This window comes from Poecilia mexicana, unplaced genomic scaffold (assembly GCF_051168715.1).
Source record: "Poecilia mexicana isolate PSO_F unplaced genomic scaffold, ASM5116871v1 scaffold_14, whole genome shotgun sequence".
NCBI classification, from domain to species: Eukaryota; Metazoa; Chordata; class Actinopteri; order Cyprinodontiformes; family Poeciliidae; genus Poecilia; species Poecilia mexicana.
Window position 1 is genome coordinate 17,404,216 of NW_028263383.1, and position 15,858 is coordinate 17,420,073.

Below are 15,858 nucleotides of genomic sequence, written 5' to 3' on the forward strand. Positions count from 1 at the left end.
CAGTAAAACGGCAACAACTACTGGGATTTTTAAATGTCGTCCAGAAGAAACAAGTTTTTAACAAGTCATAACCAGTCAGAGGACCTTGATTTTATATCTAGTTAAAAAGGGAAACTTTTTTTTGTTTTAACGACTCGCCTCATTTTAACCAGAAACTTTGCCATTAAGTCGTCTCGCTGAAATGAGGAAGTTTCTTGTTTCAACGAGACGCTGCTCCTGAATTTACCTCCAAGCTCTGGCTGAAGAAACGAGTCTGTAGAATGATTATTATTATTATTATTATTATTATCATCATCATTATTATTTGATTGTTTCTTCACTTTCCTTCTACTTTACAATTAGAAGGTATCCTAATAAGGTACACTTAGATTTGAAGCTTATTGTGACCAAACCGAACATTTCAAAGAGTAACGGCGCCTGTAAGGCAGTTTGTGACAAAATGTCAGTTTGTGACAAAATGTCACAAACTGACATTTTGGTTTCCCACGCTCTTCCTCTCGTCTTGCTCACGTCCACTTCCACGTTCACAGCACAATGGCGTCTTCATCTGAGCTGCGGTAGCTTTGCGCAAATATATATGAGCCGTGGCTCGGCTAAAAGGGGAGTTGTGTTCAGAGATGACAAGAATTGATTTCCAATTTCCTCCACAATGACTGCATCATTTCCAGCAGCTCAGGGCAATTTGGCCGCATTACTGAGCCTGCTGGGGGCTGTAGATCAGGGTGACAGCTGTCTTCACCTGAAAGCCCCGCTCTCTCGCGTCACAGAGATTTGCTGTGGCTGCTTCAATTTCGACGTGTCTCTTGGCGAGTGTAGTGTTGGCACCTCTTTGATGAACAGAGACAAATGCACTTTTCTATTTATTTAGGGCTTGGTTTGAGAGGACACGGATCAGTGGCCGCATGATAACGACATATCGGAACGGTAAGGCGGAACTCGTATTTCTATACGTTCATTAGTCAGAGCGTGGACGATTTCAAACAACCTTTTCTTGTAATTATGAGGATAATGTGTTACAGATGAAGGAAACGTAAAATTCAGTGTCTATGTAGCAGCAATGAGCCTGCTACATAATTATGGTCGTTTCCTGACGGAACCTTTGTATTCACGCGTTTCTGGTACGGCAGAAAATCTGAAACACAAACAACAATACTGGAGGACAAGGCTGCTTCTCTTGGCTCGAAGAGGATCAATTTTAGCTTCAAAAAATAATCTGATTGGACAGTGGAAAAGACTATTGTTGTGTTCAAAATGTGCTAAGAGTAGTTAGCCTATTACCCAACCTGTACAGGCCTAAAATAGCATCTCAATGCTAAACATGTTGCAGCATAATTGGCCCCCGTTGCTAATCTCAGCGACCACAGTCCACATTTCTGAATACGGTCCATGAATAATCGACAGTTCCTGACAGCTGAAAGAGTATAATAGCACTTCAATCTGACGGTTGAATAATCTTAATATCAGGCTAAAAACAGAACAAAACCTTTGTTGTTGAACTTATATGCCCATTTGTTCAATAATTTAGCAACAAAAAAGGGTGTTTGAATTAAAAATGTTGCTCAATTTGCTGATATGCAGTTTTCAAGTAATCAAGTACAGACCCTGTAATTAACTGAACATTTTAACCACTGATTAAGAATAAATATGGAGTTGAAACCTACTTTTAAACAACTGAATGTATTTTCGCCTGTAGATCACAAAACCTCAGACTTCACTTGAACCTCATGGAATTAAATGATAAAAAAAAAACAACCTTAAATTTGTTCCCATTTTGTGAGCTTACAACTTCAATACGTTTTATTGGGACTTAATAGAAGCATATTTCGAAGCGGCACATAATTATGAGGTGGAAAATTTGAACTGTCAGATGCTGCTTTAAAAACAAAACAACTATTGGCACTGATGCAGCGTTGGGGCAGAGCCATCTTTACTGAATTGAAATATCTAATTACAGAATGTCAGATTTGCCCGATCAGTGTGTCTGGGTTTTGTCCTCAAAGATGTGTGAAGTTATTTCACATAGCTTCACATTTCTTCACTTTTTTTTTTTGTACACGTTACTGATTCTATTTTCCTTCATAAACTCTAAATCCAAGTACCCAGAGCAGTGTCTGCTTTGGGTACTCGTCTTTAGCCTAGCAACAACCCACACAAAGTTTTCTCTATGAATCACAACACATGCATATCTTCAGCCTCTTCCTGACAACTTCAGGTCACAGTAACCTGCACTGGTGGGAGGCTTTTACACTTCCCCGGCTTAGACTGGTTTGCAGTTGCCTTAGTTTCTGCATCATCATCATAAAAAAAAAAAAAAAAAATGCAGATAGGAACAGAGTAAAACTCCCGTTCTCCTTTGCACTGTGGGCTTTCCTCTGTCAAACTGTCCAGGCAAGAGAATTTGGTGGAACGAAAAGCGTTGAATGCATCATTTTGTCTCAGTAGCTCATTAACCATAAACAGCAGATAAATTCACATTTTTCACCAAAAAGATTTTGTCACTACATCAGTCACTGCCATCATTTGTAATTACATCATGTGAACCAGCTTATTCACACTCATTTAATTCCTTAATTAATGGAAACGCCACAATAGTGGGATTGTTGTATTTTATTTATTTATTTTACATTAGCTGAATAAAGAATAAAATTCCGTTTCAAACTTCCTCCTCAACACTCGATTAAGCCCCCGGTGATCCGTGTAACGTAGCAAAGGGCTGGGAATTTTTATGGCTGTTGACTAATGAGTTGGTTAATTCGCAGCATGTGGCGTTGGGATAAATTAGAAGTGCATTTTACACCACGAGCAGCCGTCCTCTGCTCCGGTTTGAAGCTTAAAGACAGATGAAGATGAGAGGCGAGGAGAGAGAGGAAGGGAGGGGGAGGGAGAAAGAAATCAATGTTTGACTTCATCTCTCACATCCCAGGAAAGTATGTGTTGTTAAACCCATTCGGCTCAAGGCTGCGGATGAGCGCCCCTCTGACCCAAAATGATGAAACCGCCTCTTAGCGGATCTCCATCAGCTGTTCAACGCTTTCAGGCCGTCGTTGAGCTGCGTCTGGTTTCTTGTCAATTGGATGTCGGCAGATCTGAGTCATAGTCGGAGACGTCTCAAGAGGGGGGGGGGGGGGGTGTCTCCAAAGGGTCTCGTGGTTTTAAAGCCATATTGACCTCACCTTCAACACCTTCAGCGTGATAAAACTGTGGTTTACAGTGTGTCAGAATCGAATTGAGACAAGCGGCTGATTTTAACAGACATTCCTCCCTGTCACTTTTCATCAGTGTATAGATAAAACATGGATATAAAAACCACTCTACTTCTTTTTTTTTTTTTTTGTCTTCTGAATCAGTTTATTGAGCTCCTGGCCACATGGTGGTGATGTTTGCCTTTTAATAGCTTCTGTTCACCCGTATTTTAATTGCCAGCCTAACACGGTGTGATCATGACTATTAACTTGTCAGAAGAGCAGAGAGCCCAGGGCTCCCCCTCAGGACTTCAGAGACACTTACTGTCCTTAGTGCAAATAGCTCTCATTATTAAACACTAATTGCTGAAAGTCCAGCCATGAAGCCAGTTCTCACATCCTGGGTTTCGGTGCTGCTTTGAGGTAATTGAATTAAATTGGAAATGTGCGGCGTCATCCTCTAGACACATCTGTTTCTTGCCACACTCCCCCCCCCCAATCCCCCCTCTTGAATGTTATTTTAACAATAAATAAACAATTAAGATCTCAAGCAAGAAAAGCAAAAACTGTCGGTCACCACATTGTAGAGGTGCAAGTTCAATTTAGTGGCAAGCTTTCATTGCTCTTCATTTTGAGGATTGTGATTTCTGCTGAATAACAAAATGTTTTTTTTTTAAAACTTGCCATAACACAAGAATACAATTAAAAATCTATAAATATGACAATATGACAATATGACCATGTTATGACCTTAACGCCTAAGAGAATGAACGCCAAATTGACACTTACAAGCTGTAGAATTAAAGGAAAGGTACAAAAGGACAGGGCTTTGGAAAGTTGGGTGGAAGGAAAAACTGCAGTATGAAAACGTGAATTTGAGGATGATTAGGAACATGTGTTTAGTTTCTCCTCAACAAGAAAAAATACAAATAACTAAAAATAAATTAAAAGAACAAAATGGTTTTTTTTTTCTTTTCTTAGGCTCTGGGGTCTTCATTTGTAACTAAATATACAGATTACATCTAAATTTCACCTTTTTTGTAAACCTTGGAAATCTTTATAAACACCAGCCAGAATTACGCGTCTAACAGGACGGCACTAAACCTCAAAATCTTTTTGTTTGTTTGTTTTTAAGTGATTTTCATGTTTTGTTTTCTCACAACAGATTTTGAGCTTTTCACTGGCTGGTTCTGAAATGACCAACAAAATAAACACATCTATTTGTATATTTCTATGATATTTTTTGTTCTCAGTGTAAACCATGTTGCTTGTGAAGAGCTTTTGCGTTTACAGTTGCTCCTTCGTTCCCCCCCCTGGCCCCTCAAACCCCTCTCAAAATGATTGCTGAATGATTTATTGACGCTCCTAAATGTTACCACACAGGCAGACAGAGAAGCACGGGGGTAAGATGTTTGCTACCAAGGCTTACCCGTCGTCTCTCTGCTCATTAACGCAGCCTTCCTCTCTCCTCGGGGCTCTTTAATCTCAGCCTCTCTCTGTCTCTGCCGTGCTGCGTTAGAGAGAAGGCGTTGCAGAGGGAGACGTATATGGAAGGGCAAAGATGTTGACACAGCCAGCTATTGAATAAAGTCATGTTGATTTGGCAGGAACCATGTCTCACTTTGTGAGGCTTTACATTATTTATCTGTGGCGCTCTCCTCCACCTTAAGAGGCTCCAGTGCCTCCCTGTAGTTTCCGTGTTCGCTGCATCGTTATTGGAGTGCAGACAGGCCGTTTGCTTCCAGCTTTGTTCTGAGAAGGAGCTTCTTGGTTTTTTACTCTGGAGCTTCAGAGAACACATTTTGCTTTCGGAAATTTGTAAATGTTGGCTATGTTGGAGATTAAAGCCTCAAAACGGATATAATTGGAGATAATTAGCTTATTTTTTACTAAGGTATTCATACCACCCCAAAATAAAAAACTTTTGATACATCAAACTTGAAATGCAGTTGACTGTGTGAAGTATCAAAGAGATCATTTTGTAAGTTCATCCAGTGTTAAACTTTCCTGTGTAAACTGACAGTTCCCCAACATTTATCTGATGTTTGGCCAGCCGATAAATCAGCCCGATTTTCTTAATTTTGTGGGTTAGGTAATCGCCCAATACTTACCCCTGAAGCTGATCTTATCCACCAAACCTGTCTCGGCAAAGGTCTAAATATTAGCCATTGTCCTCTTTTGCTCTGCCATGAGAAAGGTTTGACTGACAGCTCCACCTAAATTTAGCAACATTTCAAATGGAAAAAAAAATCAAGCTGTTTAAAGATTGACAATCGGACAGAAAACTGCAGTCGGTGCACGTTTAGCTTGTATTTAGCTGATAATTATTCTGTTTGAAGAAACAGAATAACAAAGTGGGGACCGTCAAGACGAGAAAAAAACATCAAAGAACTCTAAATGTAAAAACAAGAGAAAGGCAGCAGAGAAAGTGGGGTAACACTTTATTTGAAGGGGGTTGAATAAGACTGACTTGACACTTTCATAAACATGTCATAACACCTGTCATGAACATGAATAAGCCTTCATGAATATTTATGACTGTTGTCATAAAGTGTCATTCGGTAAATTATGACACTTTTAATACAAAGTTGACATTATTCAAAATGTCTTTGTTATGACAACTTGTCATTAACCAGGAAATCATTACTGTTTAAACTTTACCTTTAATAACATAAAGTTACCTAATTTTTAAAGTGCAATCAGTAAAACTTTTATAACAAATTTATATCAGTTTGAAGACATTTCTCCGTCGTGCCTGCTGCTAACATGTGCTTGTTCTAAATAAAAATCCAACACTTTCTTCTTTGATTTCCAAGTTTGACTTCCAATGATTCACTTCCTGCTAAAGAGCCCCCTGGTGGTTGGAGAAAAATCCACAGAAAAGTCGCACCGGCTATAGTCGGAAAAATACGGTAAATGTGCCAAGTTATTCCTTCCCAGTTAGTCATTTGTTATATTTTAAAAGCTCCCTCTTTCAGATTTTATTGTTTGTGTTGTTTGAGTTTCTCTGTATTCCTAAACTAGATATCAAATCTTTCCATTTCCAAATCTGTTAGAACAGAACTAATGATTTAAATCCAGGGTGAGTTAAAGCAGGTCTGCCATGTGCCCTTCCTCATGCCGTCGCCCTGATTCAGTCATTTGCTTCATGTGCTTCACTTTACCACAGAGGCTCCCAAAGCCGTTTAAAATAATCTAAATATTAAATAATCCTTCCAGTTTTGATCATCACTCTTTTGATGCTTGTCTCAATTTAAAATGGTCCTAATTTAAGCACAAAGTAAGCATTATTTTACTCTATTTTCACACATAGGGCAAAGATATAGCAATTATTTTAGTGAATGATTATTCTATAAGCTGTTCTGACAATCGGATAAAAAAAATTGGAACATTCTGCTGACTTCACTTAACCACCTCAGCTTGTTTTATACAATATCACATAAAAAAAATCTAAATAAATAATGAAATTCCATTTATGAATAAACAGTACACAATTTAATGAATATGTATGAAAAATGCATGTAATTAAAAAAATATATAGATTACCATTTCAAAATTAAGCAAATACATTTATTCAATAATTTAACATGTGTTTGTACAATTCGTCAGCACATTTGACATCTCTATGTACACTTGAGTAAAAACTGACATAAAAAGTATAAACATTGTATAGTTCATACAGAAACAAGGCAAGAACATCCTTAAAACTGTGTTTTAACATTAAAACAGTTGCTGAAACAATACAAAGAAAATATGGCGGTTTCTCTGAGTTTAGTCGCTGTCCTCCCCGATGTGTTCTCCGGGCAACGCAGGATCGCTGAGAAGTACAATCATTTTCATCTGTGTTTCCCCATTTCCTTCCTTTTACAGAAAGAAACATCAAGTAGGTAAGCGTTTCCATGTTTAAATTTCAAAGTTGGACATCAAACATATATTTATATATTTTAAGTACAACAAAATGGTAGTTTTGTTGTAAATTCTATCGGCTGTTAGAAACGCTGTAAAATTACAGCGTTTCATGTAAGATTACAGAGTGGACTGACTGGTTTTAGGGCTGCGTTCGCACTGCAGCCTGAAGTGACCCAATTCTGATTTTTTATCAAACCTGATTTTTTTTTTTTTTTGGCGGGGTCGTTCACTCATGTTTTCTCCAGTCTGAACTGCAAATTACCTGAAATTGTCCCGGATGCGCGTAGAGGGCGCCATAACGTCAAACATAGAGAGCGAGCCAACAGCCATAAAGAAGAAGAAGAAGTGCTCGGAAGTAAACATGGATGCCAACGGCGGAGCGTAGCTTACGATTTTGAAGTTGTTGTCTGACCGGAGCCGACATATAGTCCATCATGGTTGTTGTTTTTCTTCCTGCTTGCGCGTATCAGGACGCAGAACAGTGACATTTGTTGAGTGTCAGTGACATTCAGGTCGGATGAATGCGACCTGGACGTTAGGTCACATTTGAATTGCATTCGAAAAGACTCTGACCTGAGCTGTTCAGTCTGTCATGAAAAGATCCCGATACAGATCACATTACGTCAAAATAAAAAATATAGTTGGAATTGGGTCACTTCAAGCTGCAGTGTAAACGCAGCCTAGGAGTCAGACTCAGTCACTTGGTTCTAGTGAAACAAACTCTTAATGTTTGAGAATGTAGAGACACTTAGGACAATTTATGCTCTCGAATCTGTAGGAACAGTTTGGTTTGCCCCGTTCCTGTTCTGACATGGAGATACACCAGTGCACAGACATGAAGACATGCATGAGTGCACCTATGTTCTGCATGAGAGGGTCAGGCACACATGGGTCTACTAAATGGACAAAAGGCCTAAGCATACAGATCAGTTACAGTTTATGTTTGTTCACAATTGGCAACTTTACCTTCTTGCTGTCATCCAGTGCCTGCATGATTACTGCCACCACCAAGTTCACGAGAACAAACTGGACCGTGATGACGAAGGAGGTGAAGAAGATGGGAGAAGCATAGGTCAGGTAGGGGTTACACGTTTCGTCATTAGGCAAGCACCCTGGCATCGTGTCCTGCAAGGCAGAGATGGCAACTTTATTTTGTATTTTCTAGGGTTATAAATAGCAAAATTCAATAAATGCAGAAACATTACACATATTAATAATTCAATAGTGGGAATGTTCTACTCCCACTGTGTGTCTATTTGGCAGTTGTGCAGACAGATAAACTCTTAGACGGTTGATGGGCGTATGCCACTTTTTATCGACGTTGCTATGTTTTAGTGCCAAAACCACAAATCAACACGGAGAACACAATTTAGAATGCAAACTGTTGTTCCCATCACCATCTACGATCACTCTAATACACGGTACAACTACATTTAATTTTCCTTTGGGATCAATAAAGTATTTTTGAATATATTTTTAAAAATTTGAACATCAAGTCATATAAATAGGAAGGCCAAAATAACTTGACTGTGCAAAAAAAAAAAACTTAATAGACTCGTTTTGAACATAAATGTACATAAATATAGTTTAACAATGTCTCAAATATGCGACAAATGGGAATGGAGGATACTGACGAGTTGCCTGCGTCAAACATTACTCATGTGCTGCTGATCTCATTCTAGTTGGGTGACCCAACTATCTGAAATGTATTGATAGATTTCCTCGATGGTTATCTAGAGAAAGGCTCTTTCTTACCGTGAGAAGCCAGTTTTCTCACGTCATTATTTAATAAGTCACGGCGTTCATATGTACCTTCAGGATGCCGCTCCAGTTATCTCCTGTGCTGACTTTGTACAGCGTCAGTAAGGCCAGCATGAAGTTGTTGAAGTCGCTGAGGCGGTGGAGGCCGAGGCAAGGGAAGTCTATGGAGCATGCTGATCAACACAGAGACAAACAAAGTTCCTCAAAAAAAATCCTGTCTAAACTATTGTGAGCATTTACACAGTAATGATCAGTTTGAAGAGTTTCAGTCAGGTTGAGAGGAGCATCAGTGTCATTTCGTAGAAATCTGCCTGTACGAGTGGCTTGTGAAACGGACTACATGTTTCTGTACAGAAACTGGATGTGTTTGTCTTGTAAAGTGCAAAGAGGTAATATCTGTTGTGAATTGGTGCAATATAAATGAACTGAAGTGATATAAACTGAACTTCATGTGTAAAATGACATGAATTTTACAATTCCAACAATCTGCGCAAGGTTCATTCTTTGGTTCCTCCACTTCAAAACAAAAATTTGCATGTTCTTTTTTGTTTCTTTTTTCTTAAATGAGAAAACAATTCCAAAACTAAAAAAAAAGACAAAAAAATATATATTTTAATGGTCCAACCATATTTGAGATTAAAATTTTATAAGTGCATATATCTACAGGAGGATTCCAGCTTTTACTTGGCTCTAGAAACAGTTTTGGTCATTCCAACACCCACACATAGCTTTGTGACATCTGCTGCAGATATCAGCTGTTTTATTTTTACTGCCGCTTTTCTGGACCTAGTGCTTCCTGTGGACAAACAAATCACAAACAGAACGGCGCCATCTGAACAGGGTGCAAACATTGGAAGGTGAGGACATCCCGGGAACTTTGTTTAAATATTTATCGATAAAGAAGCACAGTGTGGAGAAACTTAAATGAAGAGGACTCAAAGTACGGGGAAAGAGGGCAGCATTGGTTGAAAGGTAGGCTTTTCTTTTTTCTGGCTTCAAACAGTGTGGTAGCTAGCACTGGCTAGCACTAAGTAATCTGTGCCTACCTTGCAGAGTTCCTCCTCGGCAATCGGTGTAGTTAAAAATACTGACTCATCGATGCTTTGTGGTTCATTTTTCCAATTACATATCAATTTGGAACAGCCTGTAAACCAATTAGATCTCCTATCACACCATGGTGAGCAAAATCTGCCGTGAGCAGCTCACACTGTCACTGTATCACCTCGATGTCATAAAAGTTCTTCATCTTGAGTTTAGCAAGTAACTATTGGTGGACATTAACTTGTACATATCAATAACCTAAATCAGATGATTGCAAATAAAGTCAGCTATTCAGTCACACAGACGTTCTCGCCCCAAAAGACATCTTGCTGCTCTTGTTTGTCTGAAAATAAAATGTCATTTGCAATCAGTGCTGTTGATCCTCAGCAGGTGACGCAACGCTCTTCAGAAAGCGGATCACTCCGCCATGACAGAAGTCAAAACAACCTATGCGCTCGTTAACACCTGCAAAGCTTGTCAAAGTCAGACAGCTGCTTCCAACTTTTGCAAATATCGATGGGTTAGCTGCAACTAGGTGCGCTGCTTCCACTGACAAATTAGTTGGAGTAGCACAAGCAACAACAACTTGGGAAAACGATCTCAGTCGCTCCGTTCAATGGTCCCGCCTTCACGTCCGAGGTCCATCATGGTGTCTCAACCTGGTTAGGTGACGAAGCTGCACAGGGTCAATAACGAGTGATGTACAGTTGTCCACAACGTGTTCACGAAATGTCTTCTGCAATTATTATCAAAACAGGGAAGTATCAGGATTCATTTGAATTTATTTCTGGGCATCGTTTCTACGAAAAACTGGAAGTCCAATTTTTCCAGATATTCTCCATGTCCATATTTTTTACTCCCTGTTTTTTTTCAAATATAAAAGGCCAATAAAGGCTTTCAGATTGGCCACCATCATGCACTATGAACTGCCTCCAATGGGCCTCAGCCACTGATCTGCTTTAGCATTTCTGGGTCAATAACACAGGAAAAGCTGTTAGCAAACCATTGATGTTGCTCCTTGCCTGGGGTGCAATTTTGGGGTCGATTCTGGTCTTCCTTGGTCACAGTTGGAGTGGTTATTTAGAGGGAGTCGACACACTTCATCAGCATCTCATGATACTACCTTAAGCAAAACTGATTTAATATTACAAGAAAGCAGTTAAGATTAGAAAGCGTAATAATCACCTGTACACTCATCTTTGGTGACTTCCGTCATTTCTGGTATCGATATATATTAAAAAACAACTGAATATTTTATTTTGTTTTTTTAATTTCATCTGTACTGCCACCTCATGTTGTGCTCCGTCCCTCTTCTCATCTCCTCCAATCACCAGGCGTTACTCCATTCATAAGGCCCTGTTTCCTGTCTACGCCTGCTCCTTGGTTGAGCTTCAACCCACCTCCAACCCTTCTTCACCTTCAGCTCTTAACTTTTTCATTATCCCTACGGTCCATTGGCATCCTCTCCCCCACCAGTGCCCGAGCCCTGGGGGAAGACATCTCTAATCCTTATCCTGAGCAGTTCATCCTCAGGATAATCACACCACATCTTCTGCCGGGGTCCAAGCGCCAAAGAATTTTTAGTTGTCAGATAAACTTTCTAATAGGTACTTTCTCTCTGTGTGAGTCTTTCACAGTTGTATTTCAACTGTGGAACATTTCACATTTTCATTTAGGTTTTAAAGACAGAAACAAACGTGTCTGTTATCTAATAATAATTTTTCGTTTTGCGATTTTGCTTCGAAACGGAAAAACCAAAGAACGAACCGTACACCGATTACCAACCTCCTGGGCAGCCCATTTTTTTGTTTAGTGGGTGGTAGAGGGACTAACCGATGTTGCCAAAGAGCTCTACTCCAAGCGCAGCATAGATGAAGAAGAAAAACATGAACAAGAGACTGATGTTTCCGACCTGAAATCAAAGAGCAGGTTAAATGTGCAGGTCATGAGATTTGCACAGTGCAGAAGCAGGAAATTTAAAACACAATGTTTGGTGCCTTTAATAGCAGAGACAGTATTTCAGTGGAAATTTATTCATCATTTTCCACACATGGTAAATATCAAATAGACCATGTGTGATATTTCAGTTTTTCTATTTTGATTAATTTGTAAAACTTTCTACATATTTTTTTTCTGTCAAGATGGGATGCCGAGTGTACATTAATGAGAATTAGTATGAACTTTTTTGATTTTAGCAAATGGCTGCAATGAAACAGAGTGAAAAACGTAAAGGGGTCTGACTACTTTCCGTACCCATTGTAGATTTAGCCTAATCCGTCTCTGCTTTACTCATAATTTTGCAGTCTTTGTAAGACTCCCCAGGACATACAGAAAACTGGACAAAGTCTGTGGCTTTTACTGTAACTGGTTTGAACTTGACTTGAATATGCGGCAATGTTATGCGACACAAGAAAATTGAAAAATGTTCAACTTTTGTCCCATATGTTGGGCTTCACCCTGAGTGGCGAAAACTTTTGCCTGTCACTGTCATTCATCGCTCCACATGTGCCGAGTCTTTCACCCATGATACATGAAAAGGAGCTAGCTTGCTAGCTAGCAAGCGTACATTAGCAGCTAGATAGACTTAAACTTCTTCCTGACAGATAAGTCCTAAAACCAGGGGCGGGCATTTACCATTCATCTTAATTTCTTTTCATAAGATTTTGATTTACTGTTGTCATAATTAATTCAAATGAATGTTTAAAACCCTTAGAGTTGTCCATATCGTTGGGACTGTTACATTTACAATTTTCACTGTTTGTTCAATACCGGTGTATCACTAAATATCAATAAATGTTAAAATATACTCATATGCAGTTACTATGTGGATTTTAGGGATACAAATCACACTGGTGTCCTAAAGATGTGTTTTACAAATGGGCATAAAAGAAGTATTTGTGCTTGTGAGATTATGATTGCTGCCATTCAATTACCTAAGAAACAGTAACAAACAGTTCTTATTGTCACCTTTAGCATCATCACAATAGTACCACAAAACATTGTGATAAAACTTTTAAGTCCCACTTCTACATAAAACTACACATATGAGATTAAATAATTTTGTCATGACAAAATTTAAGAGTTGTGATTAATGTATTTAAGGTCAATTTTCATTTTTGTTTTATGAATTTAAGACATTTTAAGAATGTGTGGACACCAATATCACAACTACATCCAGTTTTTGTCATGCAAAGAAAAATCTTAATCCTTTGAGAGTTATGTTAAGAGTTATAACCAAAGGTGAGCAAATTATGAAACGTTCCTGAAAGCCTTTTGTTTTGGTTTCCCTTTCTTAAATTTTGTTTTGGATCAAATTATTAAGGTGTGAAACTACTTCGTGTAGGGAATTAAAAATATATTTATTTTGGAACATTTCATATTAGAAGGATTTTTTTTTTTTTGTTCAAATCCAAGATACCACAGTGTGTGTTTCACCTGCGACAGAGTCCTGATGATGGTTTTGAGCAAAACTTTGATCTTTGTGGTCTTGAGAACTAAACAGAAACAACAGAAACTCTCAGGAAGCGCAGTCCGAGACTAACCACAACACATTTCACCTCGGTGTTTGGTTTTGTACCTTGTGCAAGTCTGAGGACTCTCACAACACGGAAGATGCCCATATTGATTGGGATCTTCTCCTGGAACTTCACCTGGCCCACAATAACGCTGATTAGAGAAACCAGGACGACAAAAATGTCCAGCATGTTCCAGCTAAATACATACAATAAGACAGATTAGGGACCCGCAGGGCTTGGGAAAAACTAGAGCAGAAAAGAGAAGCAGCGAGAGAGAAGGTCTCTTACCTATCTTTCAGGTACCTCACAATGCCAAATGCGACGAGCTTCAGAATGATTTCAATGACCAGCAAGAGGGTTAAGATGTAGAAGACCCACTCTAAAAGAACTGATATATACTGAACAAAGATACAACTTGCTCAATCTCTTGCCCGAGAGCTGAAACGAGCTAATCTTTCGGTTTGTTTCAGCCTGTGTGAGGGTGTTTACCTTAGGCTGCTGGAAGTGCTCTGCTCCCATCACAAACATGCTGATGAAGATGCAGATCGTAATGGAGTATTCCAGGGCAGGACTGGTACACATGGAATGTATTCTTCGACGTGTAGTGGAATACTTAAGGAAAAACGCCTCATCTTCGGCCACTGGAATACATTTAAAAGATACGTGCGTCACGACACCTGCGGTGCCTTACAAAAGTATACACATTTGGAATTTTACAACTGCAAACTCCAGTGTATTTCTGTATCAACAAAGAAGAGTAGAATTGCAATGTGGAAGGAAAATCATACATGGTTTTCGCTTACATTCTTACATTTGCAATCAGCTAAAGACATTCTTGTCTTTAGCTTGTAGAGATGTTTGTTTTCACCATAGACAAGCCAGATCATAACCAGTCTTACCAGAGGGCGGCCTTGACTTGGGTTTATGAGCTATCCGCTGCTCCCGTTGGCATTTGTGGAACGTCTCTACCATCACCCCAATGAACATGTCAAGCAGTATAAAGCTCATCAGGATGAACGAGATGAAGTAGAGAAGCATCCACAGGTTGTGGTTGGGAATAGGCTGAGAACAAACACATACACAGAAAACATCTATGTTCCTCCCACTGGAGTCTCTGTGCCTGCATGCTTGATGTTGGTGCAATACATTTTCTCTCTCAAAAACACCACAAATTGTAGGAATATTGCTTTGCTCGAAAACAAACTTATTCACGGTGAGGATGACTTAACCCAGTGGTTCCCAAACTTTTTCTTCTGCGCCCCCCCAGTGGTTTCCAAACATTTTCTGCGCCCCCCCTATGGATTACAAATGGCTGTCTGGTTGAAATGACGCGTGTGACGGGGGAAGAGAGGGGAGCTTCGACTCTTTTCGGGGCAAAATGAATGTACGTAGCTAAAAATAGACACCAACATCGGTAGCCTACAAGGTACTTGTTAAGCTAAAGGTTCTGTATTGATATTAGCTAGTCATCTTTTAGCTAACATTACCTGCACCCAACAGCTTTACTCAACTCAGTCGGTTAGTTTGGAGGGAAAAACTGTGAAAAGTTCTTTGCGTTTTGCTGGTTTGCTGCCGTGATTCTAACACAAACCTACGTAGCTCCGCACAGCAGCAGCAGGTCTCCTTCACAGGTGTAAACCCAGCGCGAGCGTCGTAGCGCTCATGTTGCGTTTAAAGGCGGCTCGGAGAAACAGGTTACAACATGTTAACAACGGATTAAACAGTTTTAACTGCTGATAAAAGTGACAGAGGACACAAATATGGGAAGCGTGGAAGCCTCTACTGTATCAAACTGACAGAGGAATAACAGAGAGTTGGGCATTCTAAGGTAAAAACCCAGCGCATACAGTGTTCATGTTTTTTTGTTTTTTTTTCATCCAGACGGCTTCCCGCGCCCCCTCTAGGGGGCGCGCCCCACAGTTTGGGAACCTCTGACTTAACCTATTTAACAAACACTCACAGACCACCTAACCTGAAATTGCCTCATGATAACACAACGTCTTACCTTAAATGAATATAATAGTCTCGTAAAGCACTTATTGTTGTTTTCTTTGTTTATCCATACTGTTTGGTAAATGTAACAGGCCACGACAAAGCCATTAATATGTCCCCTCAGGGCATTTTGAGTTATTTACAGGTACTGAAAGTGAGGGATTCGACTCTTTCCATTTATGTCAAACACATGGAACTCAAAAAACAAGTTGTTCCTTACTACCAAGTACTGTGTGTGTTAATAACGTTTATTAATACACACTTATCCTTTATTATTCTGCTTCTTTTATTTAGAAGAATAAAAGAAAAATAGACTTGAGTTGCTTTGCCAGAAACAAAAAAAAAATCCTCTTCTGCACCATTAAACATAAAATTACCCGCCGATTTCTATTCAATTGCATTTAATTCAGTTTAATTACATTTTAATTCTTTAATTAATCATTTTTAAATAAGCAAAA

The 15,858-nt window shown here is 39.3% G+C and overlaps 1 protein-coding gene across 1 annotated transcript in view; it reads right to left on the bottom strand.

Annotated features, from left to right (window-relative positions):
- Positions 1–6,773: 6,773 nt before the first annotated feature.
- The window catches only part of LOC106915846 (voltage-dependent T-type calcium channel subunit alpha-1I-like), a 34,368-nt gene continuing 25,283 nt past the window's right edge, over positions 6,774–15,858 (bottom strand). Inside the window, exons 23-31 of the mRNA XM_088012297.1 lie at positions 14,308–14,470; positions 13,898–14,049; positions 13,697–13,806; positions 13,471–13,604; positions 13,329–13,387; positions 11,727–11,805; positions 8,904–9,025; positions 8,058–8,216; positions 6,774–7,043 (exon numbers count right to left, since the gene is read on the bottom strand). Coding sequence (XP_087868423.1) covers positions 6,954–7,043; positions 8,058–8,216; positions 8,904–9,025; positions 11,727–11,805; positions 13,329–13,387; positions 13,471–13,604; positions 13,697–13,806; positions 13,898–14,049; positions 14,308–14,470 — 1,068 coding nt within the window. The 3' untranslated portion in view covers positions 6,774–6,953. The remainder of the gene's footprint in view (positions 7,044–8,057; positions 8,217–8,903; positions 9,026–11,726; positions 11,806–13,328; positions 13,388–13,470; positions 13,605–13,696; positions 13,807–13,897; positions 14,050–14,307; positions 14,471–15,858) is intronic.